General features: G+C 45.3%; 1 protein-coding gene across 1 annotated transcript in view; it reads left to right on the plus strand.

Moving 5' to 3' along the window:
• EFR3A (EFR3 homolog A) overlaps positions 1-18932 on the plus strand; it is a 225687-nt gene that overhangs the window by 61691 nt on the left and 145064 nt on the right. The window contains exons 5-6 of the mRNA XM_040354978.1: positions 9178-9328; positions 17325-17446. Of these exons, the coding sequence (XP_040210912.1) occupies positions 9178-9328; positions 17325-17446 (273 nt within the window). The remainder of the gene's footprint in view (positions 1-9177; positions 9329-17324; positions 17447-18932) is intronic.

The following is an 18932-nucleotide window of genomic DNA, read 5'->3' on the forward strand; positions in this document are numbered from 1 at the left end:
AAACAATCAATTGTGCAAAAAGAACAGCCTCATTGGTGTCATTGGGAAATATTGTGCCCCATCATTGGTGTTATGCAGCCTCATTATTGGTTTCATTAGGAAACCTTGTGCCCCATCATTGTTGTCATCATTGTGCCTCATTATTGGTGTCCTTAGGGAACATTGTGCCTCATTATTGGTGTCATTGGGAAACATTGTGCCCCATTTTTTGTCATCATTGGTGTCATTGTGCCTCATTATTGGTTTCATTAGGAAACCTTGTGCCCCATCATTGTTGTCATCATTGGTGTCATTGTGCCTCATTATTGGTGTCCTTAGGTAACATTGTGCCTCATTATTGGTGTCATTGTGCCTCATTATTGGTGTCATTGCATGTGTCAAGTAGGTGAGTGTAATGGTCAGGTAGGTGAGTGTAATGGTCAGGTAAGTGAGTGTAATGGTCAGGTAAGTGAGTGTAATGGTCAGGTAGGTGAGTGTAATGGTCAGGTAGGTGAGTGTAATGGTCAGGTAAGTGAGTGTAATGGTCAGGTAAGTGAGTGTAATGGTCAGGTAGGTGAGTGTAATGGTCAGGTAAGTGAGTGTAATGGTCAGATAAGTGAGTGTAATGGTCAGGTAGGTGAGTGTAATGGTCAGGTAGGTGAGTGTAATGGTCAGGTAAGTGAGTGTAATGGTCAGGTAAGTGAGTGTAATGGTCAGGTAGGTGAGTGTAATGGTCAGGTAGGTGAGTGTAATGGTCAGGTAGGTGAGTGTAATGGTCAGGTAGGTGAGTGTAATGGTCAGGTAGGTGAGTGTAATGGTCAGGTAAGTGAGTGTAATGGTCAGGTAAGTGAGTGTAATGGTCAGTGTATGTTGCACAATGCATTCTGAGCACAATGCATTCCTGATCCCTGCAGTCTGAGCGAATCTGGCAGAATCGTACATTTCTAGTCCCTTAGGGCTCATTTAGATCAGTCCCATCCTCTGTACAGAGACGCTGGCAGGTTTAATTCTGTGTTGGCACTTTGCACGAAATAAATTGCTCTTGTGTCGCGGTTTGGGCACTCGGGCTCAAAAAGGTTCGCCATCACTGCCCTAGAGTATAAAATGGCGGTCATTGCAATACTTTCTGTCACACCGTATTTGCCCAGCGGTCTTACAAGCGCACCTTTTTTTTGGGGGGAAAAAAAACCCTACTTTTCCCCTAATCGTCTTTCAGGACAGCCACCTGAGAGACCTTGGCTCCTCCCCTCTGTTGGAAACACCGCGCCAGCCCATAAATTTCCTCCTCCCCTGCTGGTCCTCAGTTATTTGTGTTTCCTCCAGTGGGGAGACACCATAGGAACAAGCCAGGAGAGCCAAGTGAGGCTCAGGCAAGACGGTCCTGAAAGGGAGCAGGGGCTCTCTGGACAAAAGAGACAGGTACTAACCTGAAAGACAGCCACCCTCACATCCCTGAGCGCAGGTGTAAGTCGGGGGGGCTCCGGTTTTTGTATGCACCGAGTGCGGTGTGAGGAGGTACAGTCAGCGTCCTAGACCAGCGTGTGTGGCTGCCGGAGGAATGGGGATTCCAGACGCGCAAGCCACGCTGTGTACTAGGACCGCTCGGAGCCGATGGCGGGTGACGTCATTCAGGCACGGGGGCGGGTACTTCCGGGTTCGCGGCTTCCGGTTCCGGGCGCGAAACTCAAAAACGGAGCCAGGCAATGGCTGGAGGGAGCTGCATAGACGCTGTAGAGACAGCACACGCGGCGCTGGTGACACAGACATGTCGGAAGCAGAGGGGAAAGATGTTGCTCCAGCAGAGACCAGCTCCAGCCACAGCAAGGTAAGGGGAACCTAGGGTGGATTTCCCCTCTCCTAAAAAATAGCCTACCATCCCTCTACACCCCCCAGGGTAATAGGGAGGGGGAGGTGGGTTAACCCCTCAGTGTCAGAGGGTGATTCATAGGGCCCCTAGCGTGGTAAGCCCATATGAAGACACTGCGCACCTGCCGTGAGCAGGGGGAAGGCTACGGTACTAATTGTGGGGTATATATTTTCGCTTGTGTCTTTCAGAAAACTGACAAAGACAAGAATACCCACAGTACAAAGAAAAGATGTCCATCCTGTAAAGTCACACTTAGGGAGTCATGGAAAAAGGCTATTTGTAGCGACTGTATTGATAAGTTAGTACAGGAGCACACTGCGGAACAAAGTGATTTGGCATCATCAGTGAAAGAACTTTCTAATACCTTTGGGTCATTCAAATTTTTTTTTGAAAACTCCCAGATCCCGCAGCTTCAGTCAGCTCCTCCTGTACAGGCAACAACATTAGTCCCGGGAGTAAGACCTTCCACTAGTGCAGGCCCTTCAAGAGTTCCTAGTGAGGAACTAGAAGAGGAACCTGACAGCGCAGTGTCCGGTTCACAGGAATCAGAGGAGGAGGCTCGGGAAGGTGATTCCAGGAAGCCCTCCCGCTACAAGCTCTCCTTGGAGGATGTAGACCACTTATTGGAAGCTATTTATGCCACTCTGGGTATTCAAACAGAGAAAAAACCATTATCATTGCATGACCAAATGTATGAGGGTTTAGGCGACCAGGAAAGTAAAAATTTCCCAGTCCATGATGTCTTGATCGAAGCAATTAAAAAAGAATGGCAGGAACCAGAAAGGAAACCATTCTTTTCCAAAGCTTTGAAAAGACGATTTCCATTTTCGGATGACCCATCCTCAGTTTGGAATAAAACGCCAAAGCTGGATGCTGCCTTTTCTCAAGTTTCAAGGCACACAGACCTAGCTTTTGAGGACATGGGCATTCTATCCGAACCAATGGATAAGAAAATGGATTCATTACTAAAAAAGTCCTGGGACTCCACGCTGGGTAGTTTAAAACCAGCAATGGCAGTCACCGTGGTAGCCAGGAACATGGAATTTTGGCTGAACCAGATTCAGGAGCACATTGAGGAGGAGACGGCAAAAGACCAAATCCTAGCCTCATTTCCCACATTGTTGAGAGGCATAGCTTATATTGCAGACGCTTCAGCTGAACTGGTACGGATGGCAGCTAGATCGTCTGCATTAGCTAACTCAACCAGGAGGGCCTTATGGTTAAAGACGTGGCAGGGGGACTGCGCGTCTAAAACCAAATTATGCGGCATCCCATTCACAGGGGACCTGCTCTTTGGGCCGGGATTAGAAAAAGTGCTGGACCGTACAGCGGACAAGAAAAAAGCGTTTCCGCTGAAACGCAAAGCACCCTGGAGTCAGCCACAGCAGACCAAAAAGAGACAGAACAAATTTAATTGGGTACCTAAGGGCCCCCGCTTCACACCCAAGGTAGACAATCAGAAAAGACCCTGGGCCCAGAGAGGGAAAGGCAAAGCAGGAGCTATTTTTCGTGCTCCTGAACAAGCCTATGATAAGAAATGACAGATTGCTCACAGTGGAAGGAAGACTGGGGGACTTCCTCCCTCAGTGGGAAAAGGTGACTTCCAATCGATTCATATTGAGGATCATAAAGGAAGGTTATCATCTAGAATTCTCCAGAACACCCCCAAAAAAGTTTTATTTAACAAAACTTCCGAAGGACAGAAGAAAGGCCGAAGGGTTAATGAGAGCCCTGGAGGATCTCAAGAAACAAGAGGTAGTAGTGGAGGTCCCCAAAAAAGAAAGGGGACTTGGGTTCTACTCCCACATTTTTGGAGTACTAAAACCCACGGGGAAGGTCAGACCAATCTTAAACCTAAAACCCCTCAACCTATCCATAACCTACAAGAGGTTCAGAATGGACTCAATTTACTCAGTGAAAGCCCTACTACCTCCAAACTGTTTCCTGGTCTCCTTAGATCTAAAGGACGCCTACTTACACGTTCCAATACACAGGGACCACCAACAGTTCCTGAGATTGGCGATAGAGACGGGAAACAGAACCTTACATTTACAATTCCAGGCTTTACCCTTCGGCCTCTCTTCCTCACCCAGAATCTTCACCAAGATTCTGGCGGAAGCCCTGGCACCCTTGCGAGTCCAAGGCATTTCCATCATTGCATATCTGGACGATCTGCTGCTGTTCGCAGAAACCCCAGAGAGGTTGCAAACGAACCTCGAGACCACACAGATCTTTTTGAAGGATCTGGGGTGGTTAATAAATGTGGAAAAATCAAATCTAAAGCCCACACAACAGATAACATACTTGGGTACGTGATAGACTCTGTACAGCAAAAGATTTTTCTACCCAAAGAGAAGATAGAAAAGATCCAAAAAGAAACAAAGGCAATTCAGGTGAATTCACCATGTACCATCAGACAGATCATGTCAACACTGGGGCTGCTAACATCGGCAATCCCAGCTGTTCAATGGGCAGCCTTACATTTCCGACCACTGCAAATGTTCCTTCTAGAGGTTTGGGACCACAGGCAGGAGTCCTTAGACACCCAGGTTCGAATACCGACACAGGTAAAAAGAACCCTTTGGTGGTGGAGGACGGTGGAAAACTTGACCATAGGTCGGCTGTGGACACTTCCCATTTCCCAAATCCTTACCACGGACGCAAGTGGGATAGGATGGGGAGCACATCTAGGCTCCCAAGTAACCCAAGGAATTTGGAAAGGGGAAGAGAGGAGGAGATCCTCCAATTGGAAAGAGTTGAAGGCAGTGGGGCTTGCACTTCAATTCTTCCAGGGACAACTGAAGGGACATCATGTTCAAATAAGATCCGACAATGCTTCAGTTATTGCCTATGTAAACAAGCAGGGTGGAACAAGGAGCGGAACCCTGTGGGCATTAGCGAAAGAAATCCTGACATGGGGAGAAAGGAATATTCTCTCGCTATCAGCAATCCACCTAAAAGGGGATTTAAACACAGTAGCGGATTTCCTCAGCAGAACTCAGCTGAAGGAAAGCAACTGGGAACTAAATCAGGAAGTGTTCAGGCAGATCACACTAAAATGGGGAACACCTCAAGTGGATTTATTCGCATCCAAGAAGAACAAAAAGGTCAAGACCTTCTTCTCACTAAACAGAGAGGACGGAGCAATAGGAGTGGATGCTTTAGCACAAAGGTGGACTTTCAGGACATGTTATGCCTTTCCTCCACCCGTATTAATTCCACAAGTGTTACGGAAACTACGTGCAGAGAACACCAACCTGATTCTCATAGCACCTCACTGGCCCAGGAGACCATGGTTCTCTTTACTGAAAGAGCTAGCTATAGAACCCCCCTGGTTGTTGCCAGTCCAGGAGGATCTACTCTCCCAAGGCCCAGTATACTGCCCCCAAGTAGAAAAGTGGAACTTGGCCGCGTGGTTTCTGAGGAGCAACTGCTGAAAGCAAAGGGTTTCTCAAACCACTTAATTGCGACTCTACTGAAAAGTAGAAAGTTAGAGACACGCAAAATTTATGAAAAGGTATGGAAGTGCTTTGGCAAATGGTGCACAGAAAACTCCTTTAATACACAGAGTTCAGTGGCCGTCCTAGAGTTTTTACAAAAGGGAGTAGAAAAAGGACTAAGCCATAGTACGCTAAAAGGTCAAGTATCCGCACTGTCAGTGTTCCTAGAGGAAAGGCTAGCATCTGACCCATGGATAGTCAGATTCTTCAGATCCTTGAGCCGACAGAGACCTATTCAAACCTCGGTCTTCCCGAAATGGGACCTGTCCTTGGTACTACAAGCTTTGACAGCCAAACCTTTTGAGCCTTTGGAAGATTGCAATCTAAAGACGCTGACACTAAAAGCAGTCTTTTTGGTGGCAATCACCACTGCAAGACGGGTCTGTGAGTTAGAGGCCCTATCGATCAGACCCCCTTTTTTCAGATCTTCGCAGATCGTATAATTTTTAGATTGGATCCGGGATTCCTGCCTAAAGTAATCTCAAGGTTCCATAGAGAACAAGAAATTATATTACCTTCATTTTGTCCGAACCCTTCCAGAGAACAGGAAGTGAAATTCCATAGCTTAGACGTCAGGAGATGCGTCTTGCATTATTTAGAAGTGACTAAAACTTTAAGGAAAACGGACTCTTTATTTATTTTGCATTCTGGAGCTAGACAAGGACATAGAGCTACCAGGCGCACTATAGCTAGATGGTTAAAAGAAGCCATTGAAAAAGCTTACAGTTTAGGAGGCATACCGATCCCAGAGGGTATCAAAGCGCACTCCACAAGGTCTATGGCAGCCTCACAGGCAGAGAGAGCTGGAGCAACGCCGGAGCAGATCTGTAAAGCGGCGACATGGTCCAGTTTTGCCACCTTCGTAAGACACTATAGGGTGGATCTTTGGTCAGCTAAGGATCAGACCTTTGGACGTATGGTCTTACAAGCTGTGGTCCCGCCCTAGGGTAAGTGCTCGGTTATCCTCTCAGGTGGCTGTCCTGAAAGACGATTAGGGGAAAAACGAAGTTACTTACTGGTAACGTTCTTTCCCGTAGTCTTTCAGGACAGCCGGGTAACCCACCCAAAGGTATGTATAAGATTTCCTTACAGGAATTGTGATATGGTTAACGATGTGTATCATGTTTTCTTGTGTCTCCCCAGCAACTGGGGGTGCTCTAAAAGAACTGAGGACCAGCAGGGGAGGAGGAAATTTATGGGCTGGCGCGTTGTTTCCAACAGAGGGGAGGAGCCAAGGTCTCTCAGGTGGCTGTCCTGAAAGACTACGGGAAAGAACGTTACCAGTAAGTAACTTCGTTTTTTTTTAGTTAAAAAATAAGACAACAGTAAAGTTAGCCCAATTTTTTTTATATTGTGAAAGATAATGTTATGCCGAATAAATTGATACCCAACATGTCACGCTTCAAAGTTGCGCCCGCTCGTGGCGTGGCGACAAACTTTTACCCTTAAAAATCTCCATGGGCGACGTTAAAAAAAAAAAAAAAAAATCTACAGGTTACATGTTTTGAGTTACAGAGGATTATTTCTCTTGCTCTAGCGATCGCGGCGATACCTCACATGTGTGTTTTGAATATGCGTTCGCTGCTCACGTATACGATCACTTCTGCACGCGAGTTCGGCGGGACGGGGCGTGTTTTAAAACATTTTTTTTTTTTTTTCTTGTTTATTTTACCTTTTTCTTATTTATTTTTACACTGTTCTTTTAAAAATAATAAAAAAATGTGTCACTTTTATTCCTATTACAAGGAATGTAATCTTAAATATGAGATCAAAAAGACCTCACATCTCATATTTACACTAAAATGCAATAATAAAAAAAAATGTCTCTTTAACCACTTCAGCCCCCAGAGATTTTACCCTCTTCCTGACTAGAGCACTTTTTACAATTTTGGCATTGTGTCGCTTTAACTGACAATTGCGCGGTCCTGCGACGTTGTTCCCAAACAAAATTTGCATCCTTTCCCCCCACAAATAGAACTTTCTTTTGGTGGTATTTGATCATCTCTGCGTTTTTTTATTTTTTGCACTATAAACATAAAAACAGCGACAATTTTGAAAAAAACAATATCTTTTTTACTTTTTGCTTTAACAAATATCCCAATTTTTTCCTCAGTTTAGGCCGATATGTATTCTACATATTTTTGGTAAAAAAAAAAAATCACAATAAGCGTATATTGATTGGTTTTTGCAAAAGTTACAGCGTCTACAAAATGGGGGATAGAATTATGTAATTTTTATTATTGAAATTTTTTTTTTTAACTAGTAATGGCGGCGATCTGCGATTTTTATCGGGACTGCAACATTATGGCGGACATATCCTACACTTTTGACACATTTTTGGGACCATTGACAATTTTACAGCGATCAGTGCTATAAAAATGCACTGATTGATTACTGTAAAAATGTCACTGGCAGTGAACGGGTTAACACTAGGGGACGATCAAGAGGTTAACTGTGTTCCCTCTCTGTGTTCTAACTGAAGGAGGGATGGGACTTACTTGGGGAAATGAAAGATCGCTGTTCATACTTTGTATGAACATACGATCAGTCGTTTCTCCCCTGAAAGAACTGGGATATGTGTGTTTACACACACAGATCCCCTTTCTCGCTCTTTCATGAGCGATCGTGGGTGCCCGGCAGTCATCGCGCCCGCCGGGCACTCGTATCTGCTTTGGGGGCGAGCACTGGGCTTCCGGCACACGCGTGCCCCTAGTGGCCACAGGGCAAAGCGACGTAACATAACGTTTGTTCGCCCAGCCGAGCCATGCTGCCGCAGTAAAACTGTGGCGGCTGGTCGGCAAGTGGTTAAGAGCTATGGGCGGCAGTGACGTTTTGACATCGCTTCCGCCCTGCAATGATATTGAGACGGGTGGGGGCCATCTTCCCCTCACTCGTTCTCCATACCACACAAGAGAACAGAAGCGATCGCCTCCGCTGCTACCGAAGGCTCTGGTAAGCGGCGGAGGGCATGGGAGCGCAGGGGGAGGGAAAGCCCCGATAAAGGTGATCTTGCGGTGAATCCACTGCAGAGACCACTTTTATCTGAAAGCGTACCGCAACCCTGACAAAATAAATGAATTGAACAAGCATGTACTTCTATCTAAAAATAGACCTACTTACCCTTCCATTACTAGTAAAAAAAAAAAATAAACAACGCCATAAATCTTTCCCATAGATTGTAGACGCTATAGCTTTTGCGCAAAAATGTGTAGGAGAATAGATATAGGCCTAAACTGAGGATGAAATTATAGAGAGAGAGAGAGAGAGAGAGAGAGAGAGAGAGAGAGAGAGAGAGAGAGAGAGAGAGAGAGAGAGAGAGAGAGAGAGAGAGAGAGAGAGAGAGAGAGAGAGAGAGAGAGAGAGAGAGAGAGAGAGAGAGAGAGAGAGAGAGAGAGAGAGAGAGAGAGAGAGAGAGAGAGAGAGAGAGAGAGAGAGAGAGAGAGAGAGAGAGAGAGAGAGAGAGAGAGAGAGAGAGAGAGAGAGAGAGAGAGAGAGAGAGAGAGAGAGAGAGAGAGAGAGAGAGATATTTAGTTTGGGTACAACATCGGATTATGCACACTAAAAATGTACATATTCTGAACAAGTAGACCCTCATTCAGTGTAATGGATGGGAGCTCTGCAAGTTTGTAAATGAGTCCGATACAAGTTTATTATTGTTGATAAAGTAATATGGAGGTAAAGCCAATGCGTTTCAGGGGCTCAGAACTCTTCATCGGGGCTGAGGGTCAAAATAACAGAAAACATATGGCATATTATAAATACCATGTAGTCTTGTGCAGAATGATGTCCCATAAATTGCCTAGATGGTAAAATGCATGTTTGTATTTTCAGCAATGTCTTCATTGCAATGGAGGCCCTGGATCAGCTCCTTATGGCCTGCCACTCCCAGAGCATCAAGCCCTTTGTGGAGAGTTTTCTGCATATGGTGGCCAAGCTTCTGGAGTCTGGAGAACCCAAGCTGCAGGTCTACGGAACAAATTCTGTAAGTAGTCAATTTGCAGTTCTTTCTCATATCTTAAAGCGGAGGTTCACCCGCACATGACACTTTTTCCCCTTAGATGGATGCTCGTTTTGTCTAGGGGAATCGGCTAGTTGTTTTAAAATATGATCCGTACTTAACGTTTTCGAGATGCATCTTCTCCGTCGCTTCCGGGTATGGGCTGCGGGACTGGGCGTTCCTATTTTGATTGACAGTCTTCCGAGAGGCTTCCGACGGTCACATCCATCGCGTCACGATTTTCCGAAAGAAGCCGAACGTCGGTGCGCAGGCGCAGTATAGAGCCGCACCGACGTTCGGCTTCTTTCGGCTACGAGTGACGCGATGGATGCGACCGCCGGAAGACTCTCGGAAGACTGTCAATCAAGAAGGAACGCCCGCTCCCGAAGACCCATACCCGGAAGCGACGGAGAAGATGCATCTCGAAAACGGTAAGTACAGCTCATATTTTAAAACAACTAGCCGATTCCCCTAGACAAAACGAGCATCCATCTAAGGGGAAAACACAAAAAAAAACCCATAATTGGGTGAACTCCCGCTTTAACACAAAGTTCAGTGGAATGGAAATGCCCTTGAATGTTGCACGTGTATACACAGGGTCTTGCAGAACCATAAAGCAATCTGTGGGGCTTCCAAGTAACTATGAAGAAACACTTTGTGATGATCCAGAAGCAGCAAAAAGAATGTTTCTGGAATGAGAACTCTGAAGGGAAAAGCTCCTTGCACTTTCATTCTGGTCCTCATTTCATTCCGTAAAGTATTTTTAATGTCTTTCGGGCATCTCTGGGATGCCAGGATGTATTTTGTCATCGCTGTAGCATTTGGAAAAGAATATTTCTTCTCACATTATTTGCAAATTGCAACTTTGCTCTCAGCAGAAATTGCAACGTGGAAATGTTTTGTTACACTGGGAAGGTGAATGCAGTGAATATTAAAGTATTATGCTTGAAATAAAAGTAGTTTATTAACCACTTCCATACCAGGCACTTGCGCACCTTCCTGCCCAAGCCAACTTTCAGCTTTCAGCGGTGTCGCACTTTGAATGACATGCTACACTGTACCCAAATGAAATTTTTATCATTTTGTTCCCACAAATAGAGCTTTCTTTTGGTGGTATTTGATCACTTCTGCGATTTATTTTATTTGTTGCGCAACAACTAAAAAAATACCCACATTTTTGAAAAAAATTAAGTTTTTATTTTTTCTGTAAATGTTTTTGTAAAAAAGTAAGTTTTCTTCTTCAATTATGGGCACTGATATGGCAGCACTGATGGGCTCTCTTTGGCGGCACTGATGGGCTCTCTTTGGCGGCACTGATGGGCTCTCTTTGGCGGCACTGATGGGCTCTCTTTGGCGGCACTGATGGGCTCTCTTTGGCGGCACTTATGGGCTCTCTTTGGCGGCACTTATGGGTGGCACAGATGGGCACTGATAGGTGGGCACTGGGCATAGATGGGCACTAAGGGGTGGCACTGATGGCATTGCTGGGCATCATTTCAGTCAGTGCCCATGTTGCCAATCAGTGCCCATTTGTGGGCACTGATTGGCATCGATTGTGTTAAATTTTTTTTTCTACTTTTGCTCTATTGAGCACCGGGGGGCACTCCCTGGTGGTCCAGTGTTGGCATCCGAGGGGGGGCTGCGCTGATAAACAATCAGCGCGAACCCCCCCCTGTCAGGAGAGCCGATGATCGGCTCGCGTCTGTCAGACGCGAGTGAGGAAGAGCCGATCAACGGCTCTTCCTGTTTACATCGTGATCAGCCGTAATTGGACACGGCTGATCACGTGGTAGAGAGCCTCTGCCGGAGGCTCTTTCCCGAGATCGGAGATGCAGGGTGTCAGAATGACACCCCGCATCACCAATCGCTGCGCGCGCCGGCATGTAATCCTGCACGACGTCAATAGACAACCAGTCAGGATTTCACAACCACTTCCCGGACGTCAATTGACTATTGACCGGGCAGGAAGTGGTTAAGTAAATAAACCTTGATTTTTTTTTTTTAATTACATTTTTTATTGCAAATTGAATAACAAGGACTGTATATGATGAGGAGATTTCACCTATACATGAGAGCAGGTCACCCCCCCCTTTATTTTGTAATAATTTAAAAGGTTCCTGCAAATATGCATTTTAAGTGATTGACAATGCTGATCCAGAAGCATATATCACTCTATAAAGATCTTGATGAATGCTCTCCTGATTTCCAGGTGTCATTGTGTATATAAATGAATGGATTGTGTATTTTGGGAGGCCGTGGTTTTTTAACACTTTCTTCACCAGCAGCATCTTCAAGTAAGGAACACTTTTATGATCCAGAAGCATCAGAAAGAATGTTTCTGGAGTGAGAACTCTGGAAAGAAAAGCTCCTCCCACTTTCTTTATGGTCCTCATTTTTATTTTTTTCCAATAAAGTATTTTTTTTTTTTTTATGTCTTTTAGGCATCTCTGGGATGCCAGGATGCGTTTTGTCATCCTTGTAGCATTTGGAAAATTTCTTCTCACAATATTTGCAAATTGCAGATTTGCTCTCAGCAGAAATTGCACAGTGGAAATGTTTTCAAACTTTAGGTTGATCTCACCATTTTACTGAGAGTTGAAAAGAAAAACAATTTACTGAGCAGACTACCGTATTTATCGCGGTATAACGTGATCCCGCGTATACCGCGCACCCCTAAAGTGACCCCCAATCCTGTGGAAAAAAAGTTATTTTTGTACTTGCAGTTTTGGTGTCTTGCGCGGCGTCCATCGGCGGCCTCGTCGGGTCCGGCGTCCTTCTGCGGCTTCGGGTGTCCTCTTCGGCGGGTCCGGCATCCTTTTGCGGCTTCGGGTGTCCTTCTGCGGCGGGTCCGGTGTCCTCTTCGGCGGGTCCGGCGTCCTTCTGCGGCGTCCCCGCGGCATCCTCCCCGCTCGTTTCCCGCGCCGAGTTTTGAATACTGCGCCAGCATATACCGAGCGCAGTACACTCGGGCAGGCTCGGCAACTGTCGCGCTCACGTCCTGTACGTCCAGGACTGGACGACTATACCCGAGTGTACTGCGCTCGGTATATGTCGGCGCAGTATTCAAAACTCGGCGCGGGAAAGCGGGTAGCGGCGTATATCGCGCACCCACGATTTTGCCCTGATTTTCAGGGCAAAAAAGTGCGCGATATACGCCGATAAATACGGTATATATCTGAGAAACCTTATGCTGTGATGGTGGTGAACAGTAATAGGAATAATTTAAAGGTTATAAAGATAAACGAATTGTTCAGACAAATTTACCCTCTCACCTGTCAATTAAGGCCTGAGAGAACAAACTATAATCTACTGTATCCCAGCAATCACCCAACTGTAGGAGGTACAAGATGAAGCCTATAAGCAAACTGAACTGGAGCCTTTCCCTGGCAGTGCCCCTGAGTGGCAAAAATGCATGTTTCTCTTGTTTGAGAACTGCATTGAGAAGTACAGTGTTACTTGAATTGTATTCCAGGATTTGCTTGTCTTCTGCGAAGAGAACTTGCAAAAATGTAAGAATTTACAAAAGTCTCAGATATCTTTCATTAAGGGCTGCATGTCGTATAGTTTGAAGACCATGTCAAAGATATCTTATTTATCATTGTAAAAGAACATATTCCACACTATTTTTTTTTTTTCCTTTAAAAAAAATACGGAAACATTTTTTTTTTCAATTTTTTTTCCCCGTGTTTTCTCTACCAGCATCAGTATCTGAACTCACAAATACTCTTTTGGCATAATGGGCACACATTTATACACATACGCACACACCAAATTTTTGCTAAAAAATTTAATGGCACCAGCAAAACCTGCCTAATACGTCACAAATGTTCCCACATTTGATCACCTTTTTATTTCCAAACTTATCTTCCCATTCGGAGGTCTATAAAAAAACAAAGAACAAACCAAGGGGCAGATTCACGTACAGCCACGCAAAATTGTGCGGGCGTAACGTATCTGATTTACGTTACGCCTCCACAACTTGCACGGGCAAGTGCTGTATTCTCAAAGCACTTGCTCCGTAAGTTGCAGCGGCGTAGTGTATTTTACCCGGCGGAATTCAAATTCGGCAGGTAGGGGGCGTGTATCATTTAAATGAAGCGCGTCCCCGCGCCGAACGAACTGCGCATGCGCCGTCCTTAAGATATCCCAGTGTGCATTGCTCCAAATGACGTCGCAAGGACGTCATTGGTTTCTTTTCCCCTTCTGAAGGTCAGAAGGGGAAAAGCATAGGTTAAGAGTGAGGAATCCAGAGGGTCACCACCAGCTGCCCTCTCCATCCATCTTTGCCGAGTGTACGTAGGAAAGCTGTGTCATGGCAGACATGCGATTGGACTCGGCACAATTCTCCATCGCGCTGATATGCCCAGATATCAGTAAATGGCTTACTGTAGTGCTCAATATGAACTTGAACCTTGATAAGTTATCCAGGACGCCCGAGTGTCAGAATATTTCGAGACTTTGTCAAGAGTTATATGGATCAGCTTCTCCACCTCTGCGGTCAATACGCCGGTGCCACTCTTTCATTGAAGGCACTTCTTTGGACCTCCAATATACAGTGGAACCTCGGATTACGAGCATAATCCATTCCTGGAGAATGGCCGCTAGGTGGCGCTTCCATTGCGGTCGGCGTAGAATATGTAAATTAGTAGATACGCCGATTCATGAACGTACGCCCGGCCGATGCAGTACTTTTACGCCGTTTACGTTAGAGATGGGCCGCCGTTCCCGCATCGTAATTCAAATTTTTTACGTCGTTTGCGTAAGTCGTTCGTGAATCGGGACTTGCGTTGTTTACGTCCACGTCGAAATCAGTAGGCCTGTGCGGCGTACTTAGCCGCAATGCACACTGGGAAATGTAAGCGCATGCGCAGCTCGCAAAAAATGTAAAAAACGTAAGGTCAAGCCCAATTAACATAAAACACGCCCCCCCTCAAACACATTTGAATTAGGCGCCCTTACGCCCGCCGATTTAGGCTACGCCGCCGTAACTTAGCAGGTAAGTACATTGTGAATCATGTACTTGCCTGGCTAACTTACGGCGGCGTAGCCTAAACACGCTAAGCTACGCCGCCGCAAGTTTAGGCCATTGTGTGTGAATCTACCTAATAGTGTAGAGTTTTTTTATCGCTAATACTTAAAACATTTAAAAATGTTCAATGTCTATCCTGGATATTGCAGGCAGAACTACTGTTTCTTCTATTTTTTTTTTCCTAAAATATTCTTCTTTTTAAACTTGTTTTTCTCTTCCCATTATTTTTGAAACCGTACCGTCTCCTAAATTTTAGCTCCGGTGATCTGATGACTTCAAGCCTCATTGTGGCACAATGCTGTCAGTCTTCGGCGCGAAACGGCGTCTTTATTTAGATTCCACTTCCCGTTCAGTAAAATATTCATAAAATACTCATCTTGCAAAAAAGTAGGTCAAGATTGTCATCCTCTTGGCAAGCCGACTTCTGTTTGATGTTATCTCTCTAATCGCTCCCAGAGCTATTTTTAAGCTCCCGTTCCTCTGTTTTTAAGAAGCTGGATTGAGGCACCAAAAGAATTTGTTGGTTTTATCGGCTTGGATCTTTGTAAGGAATAAGTGATGGGACGGGTTTGCAAAGTCGGTGGTTAAAGCGTCTCCCCATCCCTCTGACAAGCTTGATGGTACGAGTGTGGACAAGGAGATAATAAACTCCGTGAAGGGTATTTATTACCCGTTATTGTTCAGTTGTGTCTGCGCAGGCTCTTAACCACTTGAGATCCGCGCTATGGTCGAAAGACGTCCACAGCGCGGCTCTCAAGTGCCGAGTGGACGTCTTTAGACGTCCTGTTGTTGTTGTTGTTGTTCCCTGTGCGCGCCGCTGGGGGCGCGCAGTGGGGAAACAACGTGCCCGGCGCATCGTTCGGGAGCCGATGCGAGTGCCTGGCGGCCGTGATGTGCGCCAGATACCCGCGATCGTCGGTGACACAGCAGGACGTGGAGCTCTGTGTGTAAACACAGAGCTCTGTGTGTAAACACAGAGCTCCACGTGTGTAAACACAGAGCTCCACGTGCTGTCAGGGAGAGAGGAGACCGATCTGTGTCCCTTGTACATAGGGACACAGCATCGGTCACCTCCCCCAGTCACCCCCCTCCACCCACACAGTTAGAACACACCCAGGGAATACATTTAACCCCTTCTTCACCCCCTAGTGTTAACCCCTTCACTGCCAGTCACATTTATACAGTAATTGGTGCATTTTTATAGCACTGATGGCTGTATAAATGTGAATGGTCCCAAAATTGTGTCAAAAGTGTCCGATACATCCGCCGCAATATCGCAGCCCTGACAAAAAAATCGCAAATCGCCGCCATTACAAGTAAAAAAAAAAAAAAAATCATAAATCTATCCCCCATTTTGTAGGCGCTATAACTTTTGCGCAAACCAGTCGCTTATTGCGATTTTTTTTTTTTTTTTTACAAAAATACGTCGAAAAATACGTATCGGCCTTAACTGAGAAAAAAAATAGTTTTTTTAAAAAAAAAAAAATTGGGATATTTATTCTAGCAACAAGTAAAAAATCTATATATATATATTTTTTTAAATTGTCACTCTATTTTTGTTTATAGCGCAAAAAATAAAAACCGTAGAGGTGATCAAATACCACCAAAATAAGGCTCTATTTGTGGGGAAAAAAGGACGTCAATTTTGTTTGGGAGCCACGTCGCACGACCGCGCAAATGTCAGTTAAAGCGACACAGTGCCGGAAGCTGAAATTTCGCCTGGGCACGAAGGGGGTTTATGTGCCCAGTAAGCAAGTGGTTAAATAATTTGTTGAGCTTGGTGAGCAATGTTCAGGCTGAGCTAGTTGCCTTGGAACTTGCACAGCGGCTCTCTACCGTTATCTACAGCTGACTGTGAAATGTTCATTAAAGAAACAGAATAGTCGTTTTGTAATAATAGGTAGGCTTATCCCAGGCCGTTAATAATTGGACTCGTGTATAGCCACTTGCCAACCAGGCTGCCACATTTCATTTAACCACTTAAAGTGGAGTTCCAACGACAATTGATTTATATATATTTTTTAACCAATTCTTAAGTTTATATCATTTTGATGTAACACTCAATTCTGTTGTGAAAAATATCTCCCGATGTCCGGTTTCGTAGATAAAACGAAGTTCTAAAATTTCTTCCTGCCCGTTTTCATCTTGCTTGTGGACAACTCCTGAAAGAATGTACCGACATCCTGATCTTATGGGGGTCAGGGTCACTTTACGATCTTATAGGGGTCAGGGTCACTTTACGATCTTATGGGGGGGTCATGGTCACTTTATGGTTTTATGGGGGTCAGGGCCACTTTATGATCTTATGGGGGTCAGGGCCACTTTATGATCTTATGGGGGTCAGGGCCACTTTATGATCTTATGGGGGTCAGGGCCACTTTATGATCTTATGGGGGTCAGGGTCACTTTACGATCTTATAGGGGTCAGGGTCACTTTACGATCTTATGGGGGTCAGGGCCACTTTATGATCTTATGGGGGTCAGGGTCACTTTATGATCTTATGGGGGTCAGGGTCACTTTATGACTTTATGGGGGTCAGGGTCACTTTATGATCTTATGAGGGTCAGGGCCACTTTATGATCTTATGGGGGTCAGGGCCACTTTATGATCTTATGGGGGTCAGGGCCACTTTATGATCTTATGGGGGTCAGGGCCACTTTATGATCTTATGGGGGTCAGGGCCACTTTATGATCTTATGGGGGTCAGGGTCACTTTATGATCTTATGGGGGTCAGGGTCACTTTATGATCTTATGGGGGTCAGGGTCACTTTATGATCTTATGTGGGGGGTCAGGGTCACTTTATGATCTTATTGGGGGTCAGGGTCACTTTAAGCAGCACCATCACGTCATACTCGGGCATGTGTACAAATAGATCTGTGAAGTCTTGTGTATCCCCCAGACGTCCCATCTGAACATCTCTTACTAAATGTTTTTTTCTTTTTTCTTTAGTTTGTCAAGTTTGCAAACATTGAAGAGGACACCCCCTCCTATCACAGGCGCTACGATTTCTTTGTCTCCCGTTTCAGCGCGATGTGCCACTCTTGTCACAGTGACCCCGAAGTGCAGACCGAGTAAGTGGAAAGTGGAAGTTCCCTTTTACATGACACCTAATTTTTAGAACAAGCTCTGAGATGATTACACATAGAGCTGAGCTTCAGCCAAGTACACAATTCATGTCAATGTTGTAAAAAAATGCCACATCAAGTTATAAAGAAAGTATCAAACTTTAGGTGAATATATAAAAAATACTTGCCTTACACCTTGGCTTCTGCTTGTGGGACATTTAGGTAAGGGTGACGGACTTTTTGGGGAGATCCTGGGAAAGCTGAGGATTCTAAATATCACAAGAAGACTACCCAGCACCGTGCCCCAGGATCTTTGGAGGGATTTGGGATCCTCCACTTTCCCAGGGTCTACCTACTGAAGTACATTTTGGATTAATTTATTTTTTAAATATAACTCTACCTTTTTATTATGATAGGATGTGGAGTTTAACCACTTAAGACCCGGACCAATATGCTGCTAAATGCCCAAAGACGTTTTTACAATTCGGCACTGCGTCGCTTTAACTGACAATTGCACGGCCGTGCGGTGTGGCTCCCAAACAAAATTGACGTCCTTTTTTCCCCACAAATGGAGCTTTCTTCTGGTGGTATTTGATCACCTCTGCGGTTTTTATTTTTTGCGCTATAAACAAAAATAGAGCGACAATTTTGAAAAAAAATTTCCTCAGTTTAGGCTGATACGTATTCTTCTACCTATTTTTGGTAAAAAAAAAATCGCAATAAGCGTTTATCGATTGGTTTGCGCAAAATTTATAGCGTTTACAAAATAGGGGATAGTTTTATTATTTTTTTTTTTTTTTTACTACTGATGGCAGCGATCAGCGATTTTTTTCGTGACTGCGGCATTATGGCGGACACTTCGGACAATTTTGACACATTTTTGGGACCATTGTCATTTTCACAGCAAAAAATGCATTTAAATTGCATTGTTTATTGTGAAAATGACAGTTCCAGTTTGGGAGTTAACCACAGGGGGCGCTGTAGGAGTTAGGGTTCACCTAGTGTGTGTTTACAACTGTAGGGGGGTGTGGCTGTAGGACTGACGTCATCGATCGAGTCTCCCTATAAAAGGTATCACTCGATCGATTCAGCCGCCACAGTGAAGCACAGGGAAGCCGTGTTTACATATGGCTCTCCCCGTTCTAAAGCTCCGGGGAGCGATCGTGACGGGGCGGCTATTAACGAATAGCCGGGCCGTCGTCCCGGATCGCTCCGACCGCCGCATGAAGCGGGGGGGGGGGGGGTCCCGATCGGACCCGCGGAAAGGCGGGGACGTACCTGTACGCCCATATGCCTGTACGTGCCATTCTGTGGACGTACATATACATGCGGCGGTCGTCAAGTGGTTAACCACTTCCCGCCCGCGGTACGTCATATGACGTCCTTGACTTTCAGTGGGGATATCTGAATGATGGGCGCAGCTACAGGCATCATTTAGATATTCTTATTTTCTGGAAGCAGTTCCGCCGCTTGATCATTCTTACAGGCGAAG

The sequence above is a fragment of the Rana temporaria genome, chromosome 5 (assembly GCF_905171775.1).
Source record: "Rana temporaria chromosome 5, aRanTem1.1, whole genome shotgun sequence".
Classification (NCBI taxonomy): Eukaryota; Metazoa; Chordata; class Amphibia; order Anura; family Ranidae; genus Rana; species Rana temporaria.